This window comes from Danio aesculapii, chromosome 23 (genome assembly GCF_903798145.1).
Source record: "Danio aesculapii chromosome 23, fDanAes4.1, whole genome shotgun sequence".
Lineage (NCBI taxonomy): Eukaryota > Metazoa > Chordata > Actinopteri > Cypriniformes > Danionidae > Danio > Danio aesculapii.
This window is the reverse complement of record NC_079457.1, coordinates 12,299,942-12,312,522: the sequence shown is the minus strand read 5'-3', so window position 1 is coordinate 12,312,522 and position 12,581 is coordinate 12,299,942. Positions and strand designations below refer to the sequence as shown.

The 12,581-nt window shown below is 37.4% G+C and overlaps 1 protein-coding gene across 1 annotated transcript in view; it reads right to left on the bottom strand.

The window, feature by feature from the left end:
• Positions 1-12,581, bottom strand: part of jph2 (junctophilin 2) — a 40,010-nt gene that overhangs the window by 26,365 nt on the left and 1,064 nt on the right. The window contains exon 2 of the mRNA XM_056450005.1: positions 960-1,779. Within this exon, the coding sequence (XP_056305980.1) occupies positions 960-1,779 (820 nt within the window). The remainder of the gene's footprint in view (positions 1-959; positions 1,780-12,581) is intronic.

Sequence of the window (12,581 nt, the reverse complement as noted above, 5' to 3'; positions counted from 1 at the left end):
AGAAGGGAAACTAAAATAAACACATTTAAAAAGAAACAAATACCAATGATATTGTCTGCAGAACTTGGGTTGAAGCAAACCAAGAGATTCATATAATATGTAATGATGGGTTCTATACGAATATCTTAAAACAGACCTACAGAGTTGAAGACCTTATTTAAATGAATATCAGAGGTTTTGTTATAAATAATATCAGCATAATCAATTTGTTTTCATACTTGAAATTAAAAACAATTAATAGAATGATAAAGAGAACCTCTTTAATTATAGGTTAATTAGGTTAACTAGGCAAGTCAGGTTAATTTGGCAAGTCAACAACAACAGTGGTTTGTTCTGTAACCAATCAGACTATAATACTTTGATAATATTGATAATATAGATTATATTTGATAATATTGATCAGGCTAATAATATTTACTTAGATTTTTTATATATATATTAAAACTGCTTGTAATCCAGCCAAACTAAAGCTATCGAGATTTTCTCCAAAAGAACAAATATTGTAGGAAATACTGTAAATATTTGCTTTATTTGTTAAACATCACATGGGAAATATTTGAAAAAAAAAAAAAAAAAAGAATAGAAAATTTAAAAGAGGGCAAATAATTTTTCCTTCAACTATATGTCTCTATCAACACAATCTCACTGCAATTCGTAACGTTTTGATTTAGTGGATAATTCGTATGAATCTGTAAGACCTAAACTGTACAATTTAGTACGATTTACTCATACCCCAATGACGGTTGGGTTCAGGGGTGGGGTTAGGTGCCACGCCTCCTTTTTAAAATCGTTAAATTTTGCACGACTTAACTCGTACGAATTCGTACAAATTAGCCACTAAACTGACAAAACGTAAAATACTCCCGTTTTCTCGTGAGATCAGTCTGGTTTCTATATATTACAGGCATCATGTCAACCAAATCCAGCAGTTGTGAGCAGATGAATAATTCGCTCTTTACCTTGAGTTGGCGATTTCGGCCTTCTGTTTGGCAATAGCGGCTGCTCTCTGTGCTCCTTCCACACTGCGCTCCACTTTCTGCTTAATCTTCGTGCCCTTTAGCTGAATCACCTTCTTCTTCACAGACTTTACCAGCATGTTGTTGACGTACTTGCCTTCTTCTTTTCCACCCTCTGGGAAAGTGGTGCACCCATAACCGTGGCGCTGGTTATTGAGCCACTCGCCCTCATATTTAAGCCCACTAGAGCGTTCGCTGATCCCGTATCCCGAACGCTTGTCATTTTTCCACTCTCCCATGTAGACCTCAGTGGTGGTGGCATCAATGTCTGCCTCTACGGGGGGAAAGTTGTGACCTTCGCCTTCGCCCTCGCTCTCGCCCAGGCTGATGGTGGAGTTGGCATCGCTGGCAGCAGAACTCAATGCTGACTCAGTCCGCAAAAAGCTGATCTTGCTCTTCTGGCTGGAGAGAGACGTGCGGGAATCAGACTTTTTTAACTTGCCAAGAAATGAGCCTCGGCGAAAGAGACCACTTTTCTTGGGCTTGACCGCATCTGGGTCCACTTGCAGGGTGAGGGCGAAGCCACCACGGGATGGGCCCAGAGGCATGGGAGAATTGACTGGAGTCTCCTGGCCTGACGCATTGGTTGCGGTGATGACCGGGACGTCCTGCTGGAGGAGTGTGCCATTGCTGTGTTCACTACGTAGGGAGCTCAGAGAGTTGCGCAGGGGAGAATTCACCACTGCTGCCATGCCGTAGGGAACACTTTGACGTACTCCATAACCGTGCCGCATGCCACCTGTGAACTGGCCCTGGAAGGTACCTGTAATCGCAAAAAGACATTAAGTGGGAGATGTTATAGGGCTGGCTTGCCAAATATTCAAATAAAGCTCACTTTACATGTCCCCTAGAGTTAAGCAATTGACTTATCCAATTTTTAATCCATTCAGTTGATCTAAAGGACTTGCGGGAACACTTTTAGCTTAGCATAGTTCATTGAATAGGATTAGACTGTTTAGCACAGGGGGTGCCCAAACTCGGTCCTGTAGGGCCAGTGTCTTGCAAAGTTTAGTTCCAACCCCAATCAGACACACCTGAGCTAGCTAATAAAGCTCTTATTAGGCTTTATAGAAACATCCATGCAGGTGTGTTGAGGCAAGTTGGGGCTAAAATCTGCAGGACACCGACCCTCCAGGACTGAGTTTGGACACCCCTTGATTTAGCATCTTGCTCAATTAGTATTATTTTTTTTCAGATTAGAGCTTCAATAATTTTCCAATTTCAAGCTTGACTCTTCTTCTAAGACCGATGTAAAATTAAAAGTTGCTATTTTCTGGGCTGATATGGCTAGGAACTACATTGTTATCCCGATGTAATAATCAAGGAACTTTGACTACACCCGAATGAGAGCATTGTTTCTAGTAACCGTATCATAAGCCAAGAAAATATCAACTCTTCATTTTCCATCCATCTTAGTACTTGATATAACTACAGAAGAGTCAAGCTTTAAATAGGAAAGTTATCAAAACTTTTACTAAAAGTAATTTTTGAGTGAGATGCTAATGGTTTAATCAGTTTCAGTGATCTACACTTAGCTAAGCTAAAAGTGCTCCCACCAGGCCAGGAGCTGCATAGTTTAGTTCCAACCCTAATTAAACACACCTGATCAAACTAATTGAGTCCTTCAGGCTTGTTTGAAACCTGCAGGTAAGTGTGTTGGAGCAGGGTTGGAACTAAACAACAGGGCTGCAGCCCTCCAGGATCTGAGTTTGACACCCTTAATATAGGAAATTGTATAAATGAGCCTTTTTTCCAAAAATGTAGAGTGTTCGTTCAAATATTTTTAAATCAATTTGTGTTAATCCTGTATGGCTAAAACAGTGCCTATGTCAGACTCAAGTGGCAACTAATAGCAATATAATCCTTTTAGCGACTGACATGATGAGGCTATGGACCTGGTAGCATGAAAGACCTTAAAGTCTGTGTTAAATGAAAATTTACAATGTTTCCTTTGCTAGTGCATAGTGTTACGTTTAGGTCAACAATTAGTCCATGCAAGTTAATCCACTGAAGATTACTGAACAAACTTTTTTTTTTCAATCAAAGTCTGATCAATTGCTTCCATATTTGGAGTGACAGTCCTTCTCTGTTGATACCTACTCCAAGGTACAGTTACCAACACCACAGAACAGTTATCAACCTGCCAGGCTCACAAGTGTTATTCAGACACCTCACGCCCCCAGTCTCCCGGATTTTCATAGACAAATTTTTCAGGTATGTGTATCTCTTAGGGGGAACAATTCCTGAGGCAAGGGATTTCGTTAAGCAACAAACTTCTTAACTGCCACCCTTACTGAAGTATTTTACAAAGCATTTCCCTGAAGTTTTTGGTAACAACTGGCAATGAGTGCTGTGGTTGCTTTAGTTACTGCATCTCCCAGTAAACCAAAGAAAAGAACAGCAAAACCAACCTGTGCCAAAACCACATTATTAAAACCATTTCAAAACCACATTATAAACCTGTTTTGCAACAAACAGTATCACAGAAAACAACTTTCCTCCTGGGTTTCCTCAGGGTGCACCGGTTTCCCCCACAGATATGCGGTGCTCCGGTTTCCCTCCAAAGACATGCGGTACAGGTGAATTGGGAAGGCCATAGTGTATGAGTGTGAGTAAGTGTATATGGATGTTTCCCAGAGATGGGTTGCAGCTGGAAGGGCATCCGCTGCATAAAACATGTGCTGGATAAGTTGGCGGTTCATTCTGCTGTGGCGACCCCGGATTAATAAAGGGACTAAGCCGAAACGAAAAAGAAAATGAATGAATGAAGGTGAAATGGTTGCTAAGGACTTGTATGAATGCTTAAGGGAACAATTAGATAATTAAGGTGAAACACTTAACAGTGGGTTACACGGTGGCTCAGTGATTAGCACTGTCACCTCACGGCAAGAAGGTCGCTGGTTCAAGTCCCGGCTGGGTCAGTTGGCATTTCTGTGTGGAGTTTGCATGTTCTCCCCATGTTCACTTGGAGTTTCCTCTGGGTGCTCCGGTTTCCCCTACAGTCCAAAGACATGTGGTATAGATGAATTGAATAAACTAAATTGGCCGTATGAGTGTGTATGGGTGTTTCCTAGTACGAGGTTGCAGCTGGAAGGGCATCCACTGTGTAAAACATATGCTGGATAAGTTGGCGGTTCATTCCGCTGTGGCGACTACTGATGAATAAAGGGACTAAGCCGAAGAAAAATTAATGAATCTCTGACGTGAAAGGGCCATTTCTTTGAATTGTTTGATCCTTGTCATTTGTTTCTTTGTTGTTGTTCTTTTCTGCTTCACATGAGAAATCCATTCAGGTTTGGATGGACATGAGAGTCGGTAAATGATGACGGAATTGTCATCCCTTAGGCTAAACTACAGATTGTATTACACCACTGCATTTTATTCAAATTCAGGCCACCCGTAAGCTCATTGTCACTTCAGGCATGTGAGACAACAGTATTTACAGCGGTACAACTGCTAGCGAGCTGCCTCTTTCATATCTACCTCTGGGGTAATAAACCACCTGCAGTTATTTATGTCATGGGGCCTGCGGGTCCGCTCCTGTCATGAAACACATGTCTGAGATCCATCAGTCCTCAGGGAAGGGCAGGGCAGAAGGGCACAGGCACGGCTATTAATGTGCCTTTATTCACACAGTGCCGGGACTAGGACTTGACATTGCTAATAATGATGACTCAGCTTACAGCTCAAATAGATGCATTATAGGAGAGCTCTTAAAGTACACATGAAATCAAAACTAACATGTTGATTTTGTTAGCTCACATTGCTTGTTTTGTGGAGAACAATTCATCTCTTTATATCAATAAGAAAAGAAAATTATGTAATCTAAAATTGATATCTGAAAATGCACTTCCATGTTTTAGTTAAATTCTCAGATTATGTCAGTCTGAGGTATTGGGCGTGGCTAACATACCTGTCAACCCTCCTGTTTTTCATGGGATTTTCCTGTATTTTACAATTCTATCCCGCCATCATCCCCTAAAGGTATTTTCCCATATTTCTCCCATATTTTTAATATTTCTATGAAGGGTGGCAATAAACATCAAATAGTCAATCCTCCCTATGCACATTCCATAGTGCCAAAACACCAGGGGACGCCCCTTACTGTTAAATGTGAATCTGTTCTATGCTTTTGTTTTATTTAGGCATGAAAACACTTTGAAATAGATATAAAAACGTCAGGATTCCCTTCCTTTCCATTACAGGCACCTTTGCCCCTCCTATGCAATATTCAAAACAGTCCATGTAGTGGTGCGTGACTGTCAGCTGACACGCTCCATAGTGATAAATAGATGCTGTTTCCCAAACGGATTCTGTACACGTGATTTAAAGCGGCGCAAGAGTGGACATCGAGTTTTGGGTGCGTGTTTGAACAGACATATACAGATAATAATTATTATAATAATAATAATAATAATATCTAAACGTGTCGATCTTGGTGGGTTTTCTTTTAAACACAACAACTTTTGTCTTCAACTGAATGGTTTCATTATAGATCTGTGCATTTTAAAGTGACACTTATGTTAATGAATGTGATCAAACAAAAAAATCTAAATGAGAGATTCATTCGCTGCTCTTTAATCAATGTTTAAATTATTCAGTGAAGAGTAGCCAAAGAGCATAGAATCACCAGAAGGCGACACTCTGTTGCTATTTGGGAAACTAGATGTTGCTAGTGTCACGCAGCGGACATATTGGAATGAAAATTCCAATACGACGACAACACAGATAACTAACGTTAGACAGAATGAATAAAAATATTATACTATATATATATATATGAGTATAATATTTTAATTCATATATAAATGAATATATATAAAAATATATATACAGGTGCAGTCAGAATTATTATTAGCCCCTCTGTTTATTTTTTTCCCTAATTTCTGTTTAGCAGAGAGAAGATTTTTTCAACACATTTCTAAACATAATAGTTTTAATAACTCATTTCTAATAACTGATTTATTTTATCTTTGCCATGATGACAGTGTGTAAACTATTAAAAGTGCTGATGATCACCAGTCTTGTGATTTGTAAGTGTTGTATTGTCGTCTTTCAGGTTGTATCTCAGCTTTAATGCGTTTTTTAAATAAATAAATAAATAGATAAATAAATAAATAAAAAACAAAGCAGCTGCTTGCCATCGCAACCGCAATAAGATCCAATAGAGGGCCAATTGTTTTCACTCAAAATGGCGGAATCACGTGGCTGTTGCTGGGTGCTGCTATTGCAATGAAACATTCTATTGAGTGTCGCCTGTTGGTTATTCTTCAATTCAATTCAATTCACCTTTATTTGTATAGCGCTTATACAATGTAGATTGTGTCAAAGCAGCTTCACATAAAAGGTCATAGTAAATAGGAACAGTGTAGTTCAGTTTGTAGTGTTTAAGTTCAGTTCAGTTGAGCTCAGTTCAGTGTGGTTTAATAATCACTACTGAGAGTCCAAATATTGAAGAGCAAATCCAACGATGCGCAGCTCTACAGATCCTGAACCATGCAAGCCAGTGGCGACAGCGGAGAGGGAAAAAAAACTTCACTAATGGCGGAAGTGAAGAAAAAAAACCTTGAGAGAAACCAGGCTAAGCTCTTTGGAAATGGTTAATGAGATTTTATCAGTTATCCCTTATTTTCACATCTCAATGTTGATAGGCATGGCTTAACCATGCCCGTCCAACTGTCAGTTTTGACACTGCTATGACAACAAACAGAAATGGCTAGCAGGAGGTGTCTGTTAGATTGTAATAACTATCCCGAAACCCTTTTCCCCATCCTTCTGAATGAAATGCCTACTTTACTACATCCAATCACAGTAGGAAGAACAAGCCACGCCCACTGTTTTCTCATTTAATATTCTGTTTCTCTAGAAACTGCTTCAGCATACGAAAAAAAAAAAACATCCACAGCTTCTGGTTCATGTGGAATTTAACATTATGTAACATCATTCAGTTCAAACAATAAACGGCAGACTTAAAGGCATAGCAAGCCCAAAAATGGATATTGTTATTAATTACTCGCTCTTTCCAATCCTCTGAGACCTTCGTTCATCTTCAGGACACAAATGAAAACATTTTAGATGAAAACAGAGAGCTCTCCCATCCTCCATAGAGGGTAACAGTTCAGAGATGCCCAGAAAAGGAGCCAAAAACATTGTCAACTTTGTAATTCAATTGTAAAATAGGAAGCTTTTGTGCAACAGAAAAATATGTAAATATGAGTTTGTTCATATTTTCTCACCGCCTTCAGGTCAGGGTGTGTGTTTACTTGGCATTGTATAACATATTGCCATTAGAGTCAACAGTGCAACATGCAACCATTGAATTGCCCACAGTTAATACCCACTCTAATCTGATTTTGAAGACATATATGAATTTGAAGACATATGGGATTCTTGTAGCATTGTATGATTACAGTTGAAATAGTTATATGGAAATTATTGTTATAGTTATATGGAACCCTTTTCTGGTTATTGAACGTCTCGGGACTGTTGCATATAGAGGGTTAGATGTCTCTCGGATGTCTTCTAAAATATTTTAATTTGTGTTTTGAAGATGAACAAAGGTCTCAGGACTTTGAAACAACATGGTGGCGAGTAATTAATAACAGAATTTTCTTTTTTCGGTGAACTAACCCTTTAAATGCTTATTTAGTAGTTGATTTAATAACACCTTGATGCAATTTGAACTCAAACCCTTTTTTTGCCATTAAAACAGCTACTTTAAAGAAGACATACATTGAAACATTACCACAGAAAAGACAGAAGCAGATATTTTTGTGGTCAACCATACTGAATGTGCATTTGTAAGAGTTTCTCTTTAAGATCCAAAATGTGTGGGAGGAGAGAATTTCAACAGTAAATTTCAGTCAAATTCACAGTAGTCGTTTTACTGTTTGTTTTTTTGCACCATATAATGTCCATGATGTATATAACAATGTCATTTTCCTTCATATTTGGCTTGAAACTGACCATATGCTGCTCGGTTTGAAATTTTACCATCTGACATTTAGACATTCTCTGACTTATCCAAATACTTCTTGTGGTCACTGTATGATCATGCAAAGCGAAATATCTACTGTCAAATATAGATTAAGTTAGAAAATATAGAATATATTATACAAATATATAAAGTTTATATACAAATATAGAAAGTTTCACTTTCAGAAAAAAAAAAAAACACTGTTAAAATGATTTACAATGATCCACAAAATGACTAATCTATGCTTTGCATGTCAGGACAGTAGTTGGTTTTATCACTTAAAGAAATGCATAAGGGTGGTGACACGGTGGCTCAGGGGTTAGCACTGTCGCCTCACAGCAAGAAAGTCACTGGATTCGAGTCCCGGCTGGGTCAGTTGGCATTTCTGTGTGGAGTTTGCATGTTCTCCCCTTGTTGGTGTGGGTTTCCTCCAGGTGCTACGGTTTCTCCCACAGTCCAAAGACATGCGCTATAGGTGAATTGAATAAACTAAATTGGCCATAGTGTACAGTATGTGTGTCAATGAGTGTGTATGGATGTTTCCTAGTACTGGGTTGCAGCTGGAAGGGCATCTGCTGTGTAAAACATATGCTGGATAAGTTGGCGGTTCATTTAAACAAATATGATCTTGCAATCTGACATTGTTATTTTGGTTGTCAGGTATTCATACATGCCTATAGTCTGATTACTTTACATGAATGCACATGACATGCATTTACACAAATTACACTTTACACAAAGATGCTAACCCTATTGTTTTTAAAATCCTGCATTTTGATTAATTTTTTTTTTATTTAGTGTTCTGACGCAACCCAAAAGTTTGTTATGCAAATGAATGTAAAACCATGTTGCATAAGAATCCCATTTATTTAAGTCTAAAATGTATATATTTATATACAAATATATTTATATACAAATACAAATTAAACAAATGTATAAATACATAAACTTTAAGAATCTAAGATAATTAACGTTGTTGTCCCATACTGCATGTTGACTTATAATCCTAATGTGGCTCAACAAAAGACACAACTTGGCCACTAGTGAAAAACAACTTGTACCACATGTCCAGAACAGGATTTGTGACACTAATTTGTAAGCACCCTCCATTCTGTACTGGCAAATGTTTCTTAGCAATAGGCTTTAACCCAAAAGGCCATCTGTGGAAACACCAGGGTTCTGTGACTGTAAGCATGAAGTTTATTCTACTAGCATGAACTCAGTGAATTAGCATTTATTAAAGAATAGTTCTCTTTCATTTCCAGAAACATTTATAAGATTAATTTAGCTGTGTGTAATAGGATACTGTTTGTGTAAGCAGAGCTGGGAGTCTACTTTTAGTTTACAGTCTTTACTATTTACAGGATGTGGATTTTTCTGCACAGCTCAGTTCATTCACTGTCATTTTGTGATTTGAAGTTGAAAACAAATATATATAAAATATTGGTTTGATCAGGTTTTACAATAATATATTATTTTTAAAAAGATAATATTTTTTATACACCAGTACAATTTTTTTATTATATGTTTTAACATCAAACACCAGAAATTGTTGCACGCATGTGAACAATGTATTTTTTTCTGCATCAGTTAATTCGCTACCGAATCCCATTTTAAATCCATATAGAATATCTGGTCATCAGATGTACATTTAAAGGGCACCTATGATGAAAATCCTCTTTTGGAAGCTGTTTGGACAGGACTGTGTGCAGGTATAGTGTGTCCACATTCATATTGGGGTGATATAAAGACAATAAATCTTTTTTTTTTTATTTACTGACATTAAAATAGGATCCAATACTCTCCCCTTTTAAGGCCGACCGCAATGTGATGTAGGAGTGCGGTTTCTCCACCCACGAATTGATTGACAGCTACGTATTGACATATCTCCGTAGTAGCACATATAATCATATCAACAAGACAGGGCGTGCGCAAAGCAACCGGGATTAAACGATTTATTCAGCTCTCTGTGATCATCAATCATCATCAAACGTGATCAAGAGTGAGTTTTACAAGTTTAAAACAAGTTTCGAACTTTGTAACGACATCGAGTGTGACTCATCATTGCAGAAAGGCTTGAATTAACTCGTCAACAAATACATCAAATAATCATTGGTAAAGTTCTTACTGTAGTATTTCTCACAAACGTTACGTGAGATCTGCTTCCTTCATGTCTGTCTGTTTATCTAACGCAGCTGAGGTGGAGATTAAGGCACACTCTGACAGGCACGTGGGAAGGGTGGGCGGTGAGAACTAGCATTAAAGGCAACAAAAACAGCTACATGGTGGTTCAGAGCAGAAAATTGCAATATTCGGAAAGGTCTAATAAATAATCTGATTGGTGTTTTGAGCTGAAACTTTACAGACACATTCTGGAGACACAAAAGACTTCTCTTAAATCTTAAAAAATGGGTACAATAGGTGCTCCTTACACAACCTTCCTATATAATAATTAAAGCAGCAAAATCAACATAATTATGTTACAGTACATCGTATCTGCAGTTGGTTGTTTTTGATTAAATAATTTATGGATGAGCAGCAATCTATTGGTGTGTGTGCTTGCGTGCGTGCGTGCGTGCGTGCGTGCGTGCAATCAACAAAAATGACATTTTCAGTACTGACCAAACTAAACACTTGACTGACCATTCAAAACTCAGAAATGTGTGCGATTTGGTTTACCACTGAGAAACCTGCTCTGTGTTTGTGATTCAACTGGATCAATTAGTTCTTCTAATGCTTCATCATCACTGGTTTGCAAGTATATGGTGATTTCAATGCCATTGTCACTGTATAAAGAAGCCTCAGCACATGTTGTCAACCCAGCACATGTTGTCACAACACAAACGAGTCGAGGTAATGAAGTATTGAGCATTTCTCCCAAAGCAAAGCCTATGCTAACAGGCTTCTGTAGCTCCGCTCACGCTCCGCCTCTTTGTCCTTGTTTGGTATCCCCTGGTTAGTGCAATGACACATGAACAAAATGCCGACAGTTGACCACGCCTACTGGTAGCTTCTTTTTTTTTTTTTTACTGGTAGCGTCTTTTGCATTCTTCAGAAACCTATGGGTGATGTCACGGACACTACGTTCATGTCTTTTACAGTCTATGGTCAGACCTCATTATGCAGATTTGTGTCTTGATATGTTACACACACTCAAAGTTTGTTTTCTAGTTGGAGAACAGTCAGAATGCTCTTGTTTGTTTCTCCCAAAAAATGATGAGAATGGCTAACCAACCAGAACCGTATGGAACGTTTTGTTTTTACTGATCTGACCAATCAGAGCAGAGTAGAATCAAATAGGATCAGTTTAGAAAGAACAAATCTTTGAACAAATTGTTTGAGACCATTTAAAGCAGTGGTTCTCAAACTATTTTCACCAAGTTTCTCCTCAGAAAAAAAATGTCTTTCTAAGTACCACCATAATGACCAGTATTGAAATACAATAGCGTAGTCAAATTAAGCAGCTACAGCACTGCACAGTTCAAAAACTTGGCAGATTAATTCTTACTATTATAAATATTTATTATAGTCAGACACTTTAAATATTATAAATAGTTTGAACATTAACACTGTACTGTGCTTACAGGTAAAAAATAAGTATAACGTCAACGTTTAAATTAATGTGTCTTTAAAAGTTCATTAAAAATGGCACTTTTCTTAAAAAGTAAAAAGAAAACTGCTGTACTAAAATATAAAGTATTATCATCAAGATTTCATCAAAACTTGGAAAAGTTCCTTGGACCTCATAAATTTAAGTTTCATAATATAGACCTCATAATATAAATTATGAACTATATGATGCATGTATACATATGACTTATTTGCATAGCTTTAAAATCTAAACTTTAACTTGTATTTTTGATATATGATTTGGATTTACATATTTAAATTAGAAATTAAATCTCCCTACTGCACGTTAGAGTAGGCTATGTGTGTCAGAAAAGCAAGTGATTAAACCTGTCAACATTGGGATATAATAATAAGGGATACGCCCCCAACCGTAACAAATATGGGAAGGAAATTAGCTTCAAATGATAGAATACATAACAAACATTAGAAAATTGACAATAAAATAAAAGCTTTAGCCTATTAAAATCAATTTACTGATCACATCGGTGTTATGCGCGTCAAAGGGTTAAAAGTGTGTTAATTTTTTTAAAAACTTTAATTATTCAGCGATTCCTCCGCCTACCACTAGAAGGAAGCCTGTGTACCACTAGTTGAGAACTACTGGTTAATTCACCTAAAAATCTACTCACTGGCCACTCACCCTCAAGTCCAAACACAAAAGAAGAAGTTTTGAAGAAAGCTGAAAACATGTTACCATTGACTTGCACTGTAGGAAAAACAAAATGTAAGTCAATGGTTACAGCTCTACAGTTGTCAACAGGAGAAAGAAACTCATAAAGGTTTGAAATACCTAGTAAAGGGGTGAATAAATAAAAACAGAATTTCATTTTTGGGTGAATTGTCCCTTTAAGAAAAGAGATCATGTGAATAAATACGAGTTGTTATTATAATTGTATTTATTTATTACTTTGGATGTCCAAACATTTTAAAAATACCGAGACATGGATATTGTAATTGCA